The sequence below is a fragment of the Clarias gariepinus genome, chromosome 16 (assembly GCF_024256425.1).
Source record: "Clarias gariepinus isolate MV-2021 ecotype Netherlands chromosome 16, CGAR_prim_01v2, whole genome shotgun sequence".
Lineage (NCBI taxonomy): Eukaryota > Metazoa > Chordata > Actinopteri > Siluriformes > Clariidae > Clarias > Clarias gariepinus.
Window position 1 is genome coordinate 24585070 of NC_071115.1, and position 14133 is coordinate 24599202.

The 14133-nt window shown below is 38.0% G+C and overlaps 1 protein-coding gene across 1 annotated transcript in view; it reads right to left on the reverse strand.

Annotated features, from left to right (window-relative positions):
- LOC128544213 (protocadherin Fat 4) overlaps positions 1–14133 on the reverse strand; it is a 101222-nt gene that overhangs the window by 42947 nt on the left and 44142 nt on the right. The window contains exon 2 of the mRNA XM_053514256.1: positions 7134–7265. Within this exon, the coding sequence (XP_053370231.1) occupies positions 7134–7265 (132 nt within the window). The remainder of the gene's footprint in view (positions 1–7133; positions 7266–14133) is intronic.

Below are 14133 nucleotides of genomic sequence, written 5' to 3' on the forward strand. Positions count from 1 at the left end.
AAGCTTAAAAATCCTTTCATAAATCCGCTCAGATTATTTCAGTTAGTTGCCTAGCATTAGCAGTAAACACTATCATTGTGTTTGTTAATATTATTGAAAAAAACTTTCAGCTACAGTATAAAGTTGTAAAATTGGTCAACATTAATGAGTAAACCCTAGTAATCTTCTCAGAAATATGATGGAAACTTAGTGATTCTCTCACACATAGGGGTAAATTAGCCTTTAGCAAGGCATATAGAATAGCTTTTACCTACAATATATGGATATTGTTAGCAGTGGAGATAGGCAACATTTATGAACATATACAGTATGAATGAATATAACTCAAAAATTGTCTCAGATTATTTCAGATAGTTGTCTAGGATTTGCAGAAAAGCTTGTCACTGTGTTTGTGAATCTTACTGAAAAAAATCCTGTCAGAAATAGTGCCTGTAAGAATTATTTCAGCTATAGAGTCAACAGCTATAATGGTCAACATTGTTGAACATAACCTAGTAATCCTTACAGAAATATGCCGGAATTAGCTTTTAGCTAGCCAAATAATCATAAATTAGCTTTTAGATGAAAATTGTTAGCAGTGGAGATTGTCAACAGTTTTTAATATTTTAAACCTTCTCAAAAAAGGTCAGATTAGATTGATTTGGCAGCTGGCTAATGGATAGCAGCAAACATCTGTAAACATTTATAAGTGTAACATTTACATTACTTTCAGAAATTCTATTAAGTCAGCAAGAATCTTTTTTTCACAGCTAGCTTTTTACAGACCTATTTGAAACTAGACTCATGATGGCTAATATTTTTTTCTATTTAGTGTTTTGGAAGTCTTAACATGCTCAAAAACGAATGGAAATCGGTACACAATTAGAAATCTGTTGCTATTAGGACGCCTGCGAGTCTGGAGAGCCCTCACAACAGATGCATAGCCCATACACATTTGCGCGTATACATGTCAAACTAGGTCCACTTCTAGATCTTATTGAGCTCAACAAATGCACTATGCATGTCTCAGATATTTTGGGTATTTTGCAAAATGCACACAATGGACACACATTGCATACATTATACTACACACACAAATCCTACACACACCACACAACCTACAGTGTACACACACAAACAATGGAACACACGCTGACGATAGCGCAGCAACGCCGATCGACCCAAGCACCTGCACTGCCCGGGCCCCCCAGAAAGGCACGTCCAGCCATGACAATGCCTTAAACTTATGACATATTCAGTGATATCAGCAACCGTGGCTTTTTAGAGGTCTTAACGTACTCAAAAGGCACACAAAGATTGTGGCGTTGTTTTTTGGAGGTTTTAACATGCTCAAAGACACACAGTTTGTCCAGTGTATATTAGTATGTAGTATGTGTGTGTGTGTGTGTGTAGTATAGTGTATGTAATGTGTGTCCATTGTGTGCGTTTTGCAAATGACCCAAAATATATTGTAGCGTTTTTACGCCTAAAGAAATGCTGGAGAGACGAGCGAGCTTATTTGCTGCCCAATGCAATGGCTGGGAGTACTTTATTCAGCATACAGCCGGTATGGCATGAGCAGCACCTTCACTCAGGAGCCTACCTCTAATTCAGCGTCAGCCTGAACTAGAGCACATTTCACACGTCACACCCTCAACACACACAAGTCACTAACCCAAACACCTTTCCCCATCATGGTGAACACACCGACATTCCCGCAAAGCATGCTGGTCGTCAGCCGCCGCCCCGCCCACGCCACAATATATAGTATACGTGTGTATTATTTTTTTATCCTCTTCTGGCGAATATGTGTTGATATAATACCAGCTAATGCAGCAGCTAAGTTTCCATTATCTATTGTTACACCCTTCAGAATTTATTCTCATCAATAGGTGCTGAGGAAACCATTAGTCGATATGAGTTCAGATTTAGAATTAGACATGTGAATACTGAGGAATTCTGAGGAACACAATAAAAGAAAAAATTTCAAACAATAAAATGTGGTGAGAAAGTTTCACAAGCTTAACCCTTTATTACTGTAACAACAGAAAGCCATCCACTAATCACAGTCTACTCAGTAAATCCAAGAGGTAAAAACCAGCAATTAATTATATCACCAAGCACTAAACATTAGACCTAGGAACAAGATGGCAAGAAACATTTAGTCAGCGGTCATATTGCCATATTAACAAATACCTCAACTGCATGAACACATAGATTTCACAATAATAAGATTCCTTGGTGGTCGCTATTTTATTTTAAAGCATTCATGCTGTGTTATTCTCTTTGTCCAAAAGAATGGCACTAAGGCTTATGCTGAGTTCGGTGATTTACAGTATGTAGTCTCATATACAAACCACTAATTTGCTACTGAACAGACTAAAATAGTACAGAGTTATGGCATTTGACATTTCAGCAAGTCTCTTTCTGTGAGAAAAACATATGGGTTTTTTTTGACGACTGTTGTTTGAATTTTAAAACCCTGCAAACACGAAACGAATAAGAAAAAAAAGGTAAAGAAATTGAAAAACAAGAGACAAAAAGTGTGTTAAAAATGTAAAAAGCAGAAACAGAGCCTGGTAGCAGTCAAATAGTATATGATCTCAGAGGAACTGCCCTGCGCTTTGAACTTAGACTGGTGTTGCATTCCTCCATAAATTCAGCTAATAGATCCCTTGGTACCTTCGCTAAGCTCAAGCGCTACACATGTGATACTATAGCAAGCCAGAGGAGAAATACTGTGCAGACAGACCGTGATGCGTCTATTTCAAAGTGAAAAACAATGGAGGCCCAGACGACTGGCTCCACACGCGACAGGATTCAAAGAACACCACTCACCACGCTGTCGAATATGTTTCATTCGAAATAAAGAAGTGACACCGGAATTGACTTTTTACGACTCGAGAGAAGCTGTGTCGTATCAATGTTATTCATGTATTCTTTTTATACAAAGTGACTTACAAAGTGTGGCAGAACCCAATCCAAGCCCATGCCAGACTATTGAGGATTAAGGGTCTTGTTGAATGGACTTCAACAGTCTGTTAGTAGTTAGTAATCAAAAGTACCCAAAACTATAAGTTAACATCAGTAAAAAACTAAAAATGCTTTGTGGTGAGTATATGGTGTTAAACTAGATGTTTTATGCTTCACTTAGTAGTAAGATACATAATCTGTGTAGCTCGTGCAAACAAACAAGCAATCAAACCCTGGGTTGACTGAATACAATTGGGGTAAATGGACCACTGTAAATTTCTTTCTTTTTTTCATTGAACCATTCCTTTAAATGTTTCAAAAAACTGTCTTAAGGCCACCACTCTGGATCTGGATTTCCCATTACCTACCTGGGTCAAAACCCCCTTTTCTTTTGTGAACCAATTAAAACTCTTTAAGCACGGTGAACAGAGAAGGAGAATGATACGAGGCTTGTGTCTGACTGACCTCCACTTAAAATGTTGAGAGGTTTTATGGTTCTTTCTGGATGTGGCCGCCAAAGCAATTATGAAGCGACGTGACAGGATGCAGAGGGCATACGGAAGTTCAGTTAACTTTGGGATGAAAAAGTAGAGAAAAGGAGGGAGCAATAAAGGAAGGCGGGGAAAAATTTGAACAAATGTATGGGGTTCCAATTCCAATTTCCTGTAACAGGATCGGACTCAGGCGCTGACAGGCTGTTAGCCAAATTACAACACAGAGGCTTAATTAACACCACTTTAAATGGACACACACCAAACTTGCAGTGTCTGTCTGGGCTTCTTAGAGGGCCTTTACCTGAGACCATGTTAAGCTTGTTTAACTCTATATTCTTCATAATATGATGCACTGTGATGCAAAAATGCATGTTTCATACATTCAGCGTTATGTTTTTAAACTTACACTAACTGAATATCAAATGCACAATTTTTTTAGCTTTCTAGTTTATTTCTCAATTTGCTCTTTTCTATGAGAAGTGAAATAAGGGCAAAAAGAAAAGCGGTGTTTTCACCCCCTCCACACGGTTTCCACATGTTCAATAGTTAAACCTTGGAGATCGTTAGGATGTCTGGATCCTTGTTCCAGTCTGCTGGTCTGTTGTTTTAGAGTTTGTCTTACTCATTCCTTTGTAACACATGTGGCTCGAACTGAAAAAGCTCCAGATATTTCTGATCATATCCATGTTAGCCAAGGCTGGCCTAGCTCCTTGGCACGGGTCTATACTACAGAACACCTGGAGTGAAGTAAGCCTCTCTCTGCTTTGCTGATTGACACAATTGTTAAGGTTTCAACAGATGACAGGACAGGGATAGGACAAGTGTTTCCCATATTTTAATACAAATGACCTTGAATTGATATATACATTAAAAAAAGGGATGAATATAATATAACAGTGGATTTTTACAATCACTCAACCCTGTCCATATCCACCTGGATCAAAATAAGAAGAGTTTAAATTCGATACTAACCCAATTAAATCAGACCTTATTTAGATCTTCAGACCAATAAAAAAAATGTGTTCAGTTCCACTTGAACCCAGACTTATCAGCACCAACATATATGAAACTCTGTATATGAACCCAATCCAGACCCGCTATTTTCATCCTATTACTGTAGCCCACTCCAGAGTAATTACCGTAAAGTTCTTTATAGAGGGTTAACGTATAAATCCACTCCAACCTTTTCTAGTTCAGACTACTAGACCAACCTTAGAAGATATAATCCACAGTCCATATCTACCTGGACCAAAGCTTAAACCCTATCAGGATCAACCAGAACACCACAAGCCTGTCCATACCCAGACTACTGTATATGGCCTAAAGTACATGGATACTATCAATTCAATTCAATTATTATTTTTTGTTTTATATAGTACAGCGTTCATTGTTTTAAAGAGCTTTACAGTGGGTAAACACTTAATTATCATATCCACATTAATATGTGGAACTTTCCTAAACTGTTCCCCAAAAGTGGAACACCAGAATTATTCAGAATATCTTTGAATTCTGTAATACTAAGATTTTCTTTCTTTCGAACTATAGTGTCCAAATCTTCATTTTATAATTTTAATGCCAGTTTGCATGTAGTAAGATCAACAAACACATAACTTGCCAATGTGGCCCACTAAAAAAGGGCTCAAATTTGTAAAATGACCCTGGTTTTGAAGTGGGCATAAACTGTTTGACCCACTATGGCCAACTCCAAAAGAACTCAAATGATTTAAGGCATACACAAAACAAAATCTCTACCAAAACCTTTCCAAATTCACTTCTTGTATACCATATTAGGACCACATCTGTTACCATGAAGAGAATTAAATATTGCTGACACAGATCTCTTTTACCTTGAGGCCACCTAACCTAAAGTCCATAACATCTAATCTGAGCTACTTTTGCAGTCCAAGGAAACATACGAAGGAATCCTGCAACCCTTCCAGAATCACGTTGTCCACTCCACCTGAAGCCTGTCTACACACACTTAAAACAATCTTAGAATGGTGGACACCATTCTTTGCCAACCTACGGAGATCCAGAACTTCAGACCTACAAATTCCTGCAGAAACCAAAAACATGTTCCAGTCTGATGGTCTGCTGTTATAGAGCTTGGCTCGTTCTTTTCTTTCACATGTGGCTTTAGCTGGAAATGGTTCCAGATATAGCTGATTGGACTTGTGTTAGCCAAGGACGTCCTTCCACCCTGGCACTGGTCTGCATTATACTTCCAATCTGAGAACACCTGGGGAAAAGTAAACGCTTTTTTGCCTTGCTGACGGAAAAACTTCTGGTGATTCCGGTGTTTTGGGACTAGATGAGTGTTTCTCATCTATCACCAGAAGAAACATAATAAAATGCAAAGTTCAATGTGTGAAGGAAGGTATAATAGTCCTGCATGAGAGTGTAATTCATAACTATTGTAACAGAGCTGTGTGACTGCTGGCGTTTTTACATCCTTCCTGTATGAGATGGGAACGACTCAAAGGTTTTATAGCATAAGAGGAAGCCAGAGATGTAATACAAACTCAAGCAGCCTCTCAGGGATTCATCGACACATCTCAAATGTCTTCATGAAATCAGAAAAGAAGTAAAGAAGGGGAGAGAGGGAGAAAGAAACAAGAAATTCAGGAACTCCAACAGTCTGCGCAGCTGTTCCGTGTTTCTCATCATTTCTTAAATGCTAAGCAAACTTACTGTGAATTATTGTGTGTTACTATTAACTACTGTTGTGTTGAAAGTTCTGCAAAAGAACAGCATGATGATGTCATTAGAAGAGCACCCGGCTGCCAAAAGCGCACTCGCTATATCATGTTTTTTTTTGCAGAAATGTGTTACAATCACCCTGTATAAAGCAAGATGTGCAGAAAGTCGCGTTATTAGCACTGTATACTCTTGTAGGGCAAACCAACAAGACACTATACATTTAAATTCTTGAAAAGTGGTATCAGCAAACTTTAGGTTATACCGTCAGCTTTAATTGCTTTTGGCTCTGTCCTAAACCTGACACTTCCATACAAAGTAGTCCAAATAGTGCATCACTATATCATGGCGTTCTATTCTGACACATACTGTACTACTTCATACTTTATAGCTTATTGAGCTCATTATTTTTTTAAATAAAATTTTTATGTCAAAAACAGGTGGACGCTAAATGCACTAGAGAGACAAGGACTGAAGAAGCGGATTTCCATTACTCTCATATTTTAATTATAATTATTATTATTATTATTATTATTATTCCTTTGCTAAAATAATTTTCCCTCTCAAATACCTTCCCAGATCATCAGCCAAACATACGGTTTCCTTTCCGTCTTTAACGATTAAATCTCATTCAGCTGCGAGACAACAGCCTTCTGCAGGGTCCGATCCGATTCCAACCGCAACACAGACACACACGCAGACTCTCCCTCTCTCTATCTCTCATTCTCCACTTGGCCAATTTCGACATTCTGTTAATGCTATTAATGGTGTTCATCGGCACCTTGATATTCCTCACACACCCAGAGCGATCCGTTAGAGTGCCACACGTCAGGTTTAGCCTAGAAGTGACTTATGTAAGACGTATTTCTCTGCTGTAGTCAGAGCAGAATTTATCACACGGAATATCGCTTAAAAGCCCGGGTATATTTAGCAGAAACGTTCGTTCGGGGCAGCTATTATTCCAGAATCTTTCCACAGGGAATTTCCTACCTCGTCTGCATCGGTTGCTGTTAGCTGCATTATCCTGAATCCATCCCCCACGTTTTCTTGGACAGTCACGTCTAGGATGTCGGTGGGAAAAACAGGAGGGTTGTCGTTGATGTCCTGAAGAGTGATCTCCACCTGAACGAGACAAGGACATGAAGAGAAATGAGTGGTTCATGGAGTGTTATAAAGTGCTTGATGAAAGAAATACTTTTTTTTTTGTTGCCTTTTTTTATTCTGGATTCAGACTTTACACAAGAAAACAACTTACACACACTGTCAACGTTTGCTTAAATCCTTCCACATACACACACACACACACATAAAACCACCACCGTCAACCTACACTTGATCCCCTAACTGCCCGTAACCCGTCGCCAATAAACACGCCACGATCCGAGGCAAAGCAGGCATTTGCTTCGCATCTTGCTGTTTATTGCTTAAATAAATATGGAGAGCGTGTGTTTAGAAGTTCTCCACGTCCACAGTCGGCATTAATAGTGTTTGTGATTGAACATAATTCCCCTCGAGACAGAAACAAATCTCAAAAGGAGACAAAGACGCTTACATTTATCTTCCAAGTCAAACGCAAATCCACTGAAGATTCATTTTATTCAATTCTCTATAGACTTACATTTTCATACAGTATGCCTACAATGATTTTAAAAAGTTTTAATACTGCTCAAAAAGTCTTGAGCTATGACTCATTTCTTCATATTTAGCTTTCAAAGCGCCAGACTTCTTTAATGTCGTGTTGAGGGATGGTTCTCCAGGCTTCCTGAAGGACTTTTTTGGCTATCGGTTTTTGCTCTCATTTTTGGTCGAGTCCCTGTACCTGACCAGTTTTGGGGGAATGCTTTTTAGTTTGTCAACACACACAGTGACTAATGGCATAAAAAAACCTCTAACTTAAGGCAGGAACCAGTGAGAAACAGGTGCAGATGATGACAGATGATCAGGCCTGTGACTAGTAAACTGGTGATGTTGAATGAGTGGTCGGAACAGACGAGAGGGGAAATGAGGTTGCTGCTAAGGTTGTTACGTAATTAAGCAATTTTGAAAGTGTACCTTTGGTCATATTTAAGTGGTACAAACATCAGCCATGCTAATATCCAAAGCCTTAACATTATTATTTTTTAAAAGACCAATGATCACAATGGCTTTGACAAGACAACTACTGTGACTTAGTTTAAAAAATGAGAAGAAGCAGTTTAAATTCTGATTGTTACTGATGACTGACACTGGAGACTCCTTTCCAAAAAAAATCTACTTATTTAGTAGACTTTTTACTTCTATTTCTTACATTTTTACGCAATTATCTGTACTTTCTACTCTTATTTTATTTCAGCATGTCATTCAAAAAACAAACAAACAAAATAACAAACCAAAAAAAACACATCCGGATAAATCACGCCATCCGGATGGAGCGAATTTGATTGTGGTTGGATGAGAAGTATAAACATACCATTCCGACACCCTATTGGTTGGTACGCGATCCATCGCACCTGCACATGACGTCACGTCACACACTCCAGCAAGGATGTTTGAATAAAATAGTATTTTTGGTTGATAAGGTTGTGATAAGTAGACGAAGATGTCCATTATAGAGACTCAAGATTCGAGCGAAATGTCACAACCAAGCACTAGCGAGGAGGTTGGTAGCCAGGAAGACCAGCCAACTCTTATACAACCCCGGCCATACCTGTTATAATTTTCGAAATGTTTGGATGCAAAAACAGCTTCTTTCGAATGCGCTGCAAGCTCTGTGCACCCAAGTACCACGAGCTAATGGCTTTCAAAAACTCGCAGTCTAATTTGAAAAAGCATATTGAGGTAGGTTGGAATTTTGTTATTATCAGTCGATAGTCGCCCTTATGTTACTTTTACTTTTATACTTTAAGTAGTTTTGAAACCAGTACTTTTATACTTTTACTTGAGTAAAAAGCTTGAGTTGATACTTCAACTTCTAAAGAAGTTATTTTAAACCCTAGTATCTATACTTCTACTCAAGTAATGAATGTGAATACTTTTCCAATGCGCCACTGTACTTTTCCAATACGCATTATTATTATCAGTAGGTGGCGATTCAATTTGTAGTGTGATTCTGTGAGTATCATGATTTTATAATTACAGTGGTACCTTGGCCTAAGAACACCCAACCTTGCAAATTTTTGCCTTAAGAATAAAAATTTTGCAAGAAATTTGTCACAGCATATGAAGCATTTTCGACATATGAGCGACAGAGACAGTTGCGCGTACTTCCATTTGGACATGCGTACAGGAGCCGTTCAAATAAGCTAAACAAAGCATATTTTTGGTGGGCATTTTTTGCAAGATTTATTGACGACATAACACCATGGATCGCAAGAATGTTAGCAAGCAAAATAGCAAGAAAAAAACAAAGCCATTTTCAGTTTCGTTTTTAAAGCAGTGCCAAGAGGAATTATAGACAAAAGTTAAGTGACATATATGCAAAATATGATTACAGTGTTATAAACTGGTAATATTGGTAACATTTTTGGGTGGCTGGAACGGATTATCTGCATTTACACTATTTCCTTTGGGAGATTAGGTTTTGCAATATGAAATTTTATATATATTTTCCCTAAGATCTCTCCTCCGGGTTGTATGCTGAGGTACCACTGTATCCAGATTCGATATCATTTTCATTTTCATATTTTAAACAAATGACACAGGGTACTGTGGTGCCAGCCAACATGAATAGCTTAGCTCGCATTACCTGTAGAATTATAGGTGAACTGCAACGTTACCATCTGCAACATTACCCTCTCAAATTTCAACAATTATAATAATAAAAAAATAGTTTAAATGATTTTTGTAGTCAGTGTGGTGACACATATTTCCATACACAAGATTTGTGTTACATCACAGAGATTGTTATACACCGCTTTCTAACAAATATGCTTTTTAAAATCTGTTTATGGAACTGCTGTCAGAGCTGAAAATAAATAAATAACTACATAGATAAATAAATACACACCCTTTGACCAAGAGATCAGATTGAGACTCATCCCGCAGTGCTTTGGTGTATATAAATATTAATGATATTAATAATAAGGTCAACAAATGAGGGAAAAAAAAATCTGTCTCTCGTTTCTCTTTGATGTGTAAATATTGTTGCTTCCTATCTTTTCTGGTTATGCGAATAATTAGGAGAGAGATGTAGTCGTGATAAATAATTACAGCCACAGATTTACCCAGAATCCCTTAGGATTAGGAGATCAAAGACTGTAGCGTTAAAAAAGAAAAAGGGAAGTCGGAAAGGACAGGAATGTGTGAGATGGAAGGAGAGGTAGTGTGTGGCTGTGCAGCACAGAGAGAGAGAGAGAGAGAGAGAACGGTGTGTGTGTGTGTGAGAGAGAGAGAGAGAGGGTGTGAGTCCTGAATCATTGATAGTCATGCTGAATTATACACTCTGTCAGCGTTAAAGAGCTGCAGGAGCACAGAAATCGGATCCTCCCTTCACGAAAAGTGATGTGTTTCACCTGGGCAAAGCTGCGATCTTTGACCTGACACACATACAGCTACCGTAAATAGTGTCTGTGTCTCTGTGTGCCTGTGTGTGTGTGTGTGTTGAACTAATGTACTTAGCTTACACATACCTGAACACTATCTGACCATCACAACACAACTACCCTCTCTTACACTTTGTGTGTGTCTTTCTCTCTCTCTCTCTTTCTCTCACACACACAAACACGAGTTTAAGTAAATTGTAAAAGAAACCAAACAAAAATTACAAGGAAATATTCATAATTTCCAAAAGGGGAAAAATAAAAACCATGAACCAAATCATAAATTAAGGATACAGAAGCGAAAAGCAAGATCAGAACTATAACTTGGGAAAAAAGAAGAAGCTGAGCCAGGATTAAACAAGTACGAGAACCAAAACCTAAATATACAAACACTAATCACAGTTAGAACAAACAAGAATCAGAGAAACAGGACCTAGAAACAGATCCTGAAATCAAGAATAGTAATAATTATAATAATAGAAAAAGAATCCCGAATTTAAAAACTAATTTTAGTCGTAAGCCAAAGCAGATAAACAACTGAAATTTGAAACAGACATGAATTTAAAACTAGAAAAAAAAACTCCTAGATTTATAAAAGAACAAATCAGAATCAGGAAAAAGCAAGAATCTGTGTAAAATATAACCAAAACTGCAAACGGATTCTGGACAAGAACCAGAACCAGAATAAGAAATGAAATTGAATCCGGGAATAAAAGTGAACTTGACTATAAAGAAGAACCAAGTACAAGAAAAAAAAAGCAAGAACTTAAAATAGACTTAAAAAATAAATGACTCAAAAGGTGAAATAGATGAAGAATAGATGAAATTTTACCAAAAACAAAAAAAATATTTAAAAAAAAGTACTTGCATTAATTCAATCATCTTTTAAAACACTTATCCTGTACACAAGGTTGCGGCAGCCTGGAGCCGATGCCAGGAGACTGAGGTCATGAGGACGGGTACACCCTGGACTGGGTGCCAATCTGTCGCACCCAATTTTTTTCCTGCATATCCCAGTTAGGATGCTGGGATAAGAGCACAGGGTCTGAGTTAAGTGCTGTGCTCAAGGGCTCAACAGTGGCAGCTTGGCTGTGGTGGGGCTCGAACCCGCAACCTTCTGATCAGTAACTATCACCTCTACCCCTTTAAAAAAGCCAGCACTTAAAAAAGAACAAAGTAAAACTAGAATTTAATGGAGAAAAAAGTCAGCTTTAATCAGATGTTGATGCAGAAGAAGAAACTAATCATGGACCAGAAGAACAAAGTAAAAAGAGGAAAAGAATAAATCAGAAGGGGAAAAAACAGAACCAGAAAAAGTAAAAAATATGAAAGTGGAAGCAGATCCAGGATGAGAAGTCAAGTCTTGACAAGAAACAAAATTTACATATTTCAATAAAATCCAAAGTTCAAGAAGATCCAGACTTAAGTTCAAGACCAAGCAAAAATCTGTACAACAAAATAGACTTGAGAAAGTCCTTCTTGGTCCTAATTTTTTTACCAGGCATTCGCTTAAATCGAACTAGAAACAGGAAGGAAACTATTAAAGGAAAAACAATTTCTGACATTTGACCTGGCTGTGACTTTGACCTTTATGCTTGGATCAGTTCCAAAATCTAATCAGGTCAGTTGCTGGTTGTGATGATGATGTTGATCACTGCATCTATGTGAAACTTTTAAATGAATTTAATTATATTTGGAATTTTAAATGAACGTGGACCAGAAGAAAAAGAAGACGATGGACCAGAACGCGAACAAGAATCAGGACAAGATGGAAAAATGTCGAGTGTGTTAGGGTTTACATGGGAGTTGTTGGCAGATCTAATCTACGTAACTCCAGATGGCAGGCTGTTGGTGTGTGTGTGTGTGTGTGTGTGTGTATACACAAAGACCATCTTTAAATTACCATCTCTTTCTCATTCTTCTTTTTTATCTTACTACCCTGCTCTATTTTTTATTCTCTTTGGTCTATGCAAGTCATTATTCTAGGAGTCTAAGCACAGATTCCTGCTCCTCCTCACACATACACACACACAAACTCACAAACTCTGCATGGAGCACATTGGAAATTTCTCAGGGTGGAAACGAGCTCCACAGGGGGCGTGGAGACCTGCCAGGATCAGTAAAAAAGGAGACACTAAGGGTATGTGAGCACACTCACACACACACACACACACACATCCCTATAAGACCCAGATGAGGCAGTAAGACACAGAGAGAGAGAGAGAGAGAGAGAGAGAGCATGCATTACTTTAACGATGTAGTAAATAATTGTGTTAGTAAAAAAGTGGACTCCATTCTGAGAAGGGAAAAGTGTACATCATAGGGTACAGGTCTATTTTTTTTTTTTTTTTTTGTCAAGCCAATTTAAGAAAAAAAAAATCTACTTTTTATTTGAAAATGTGCACACTCAGCAAGTTAAATTTGTTGATTGGTCTTTCACTCTTTCTCCTGTTGCCTCCTATAGTCCTGTTTGTTTGTGTAGTGGACAGTTTGGATGCAACCAAGTCTCATGCATGGTGGTGGTAAGGGCTGGTGGGGGTAATTCTTTGCGTCCCAAATTGCACTGAATCAAGTACTACTTGATCAGGTTTTAAAATAGATTCATCCATCCATCCATCCATCCGTCCATCCATCCGTCCGTCCGTCCACCCAGGAACCTCTGTAGTAAACCTAGGAACTGTGGAGGCCAATAGTGACCATTGTATTTATTCCTATTTGTTTGACCATGGTAGGACCTCCGGTCAACTTCACACGCACATTCACAGCAAATTGGGAACGCCAGACAGCCTGATCTGCATGTCTTTAGACTGTGGGAGGAAACCCACCAAGCACACAGGAGTACACGGAGGAAACCCGTAGAAAACCCACCAAGCACGAGAAGAACATGTAAACTCCATGCACACAAACCCAACATGGGATTTGAACCGAGGACCTAGAGGTGCCAGCAATTCTTCCTTATGATATGATATGGGGGAAGGGGGTGGTGTGTTTGAACTGGCCGATTTTTTTTATCATTTATCCCCTGTACCCCTATAGAGAGCAGGTTGGAAGCGTTAACCTTGGAGGGGTCCAACACTTCATCCAGTAAGATATTTAATTTTTTATTTTAAGAAAATTGTGTAATTTTTAAGAAAGAGTAATTTAAAAGTTTTTGTTTTATTATGCACATACTTGAATGAATTTTCCATTAAGGGGAATTTAACAAAAACATTTTACAATCTCAGTATTAGGGTTGGGGTTCAACAATGTTTAATGTAAAGTCTCACTAATTAATTTTGCGCAACTTTGTTTAAGAATAGCAGAAATATGTTATAAGCAGCTTAGCTTTCCAGGCTGTGGTGTGACTAATTACGTTGGTTAAAGTATTTTGGATTCAAGTGGATTTTAGATGATATTCCTTAAAAGAATCTAAACAAATCTAAATCATCTAATATCGAAATATTTAATTTCTCTCTTTTCCTTGCTTCTTTTCC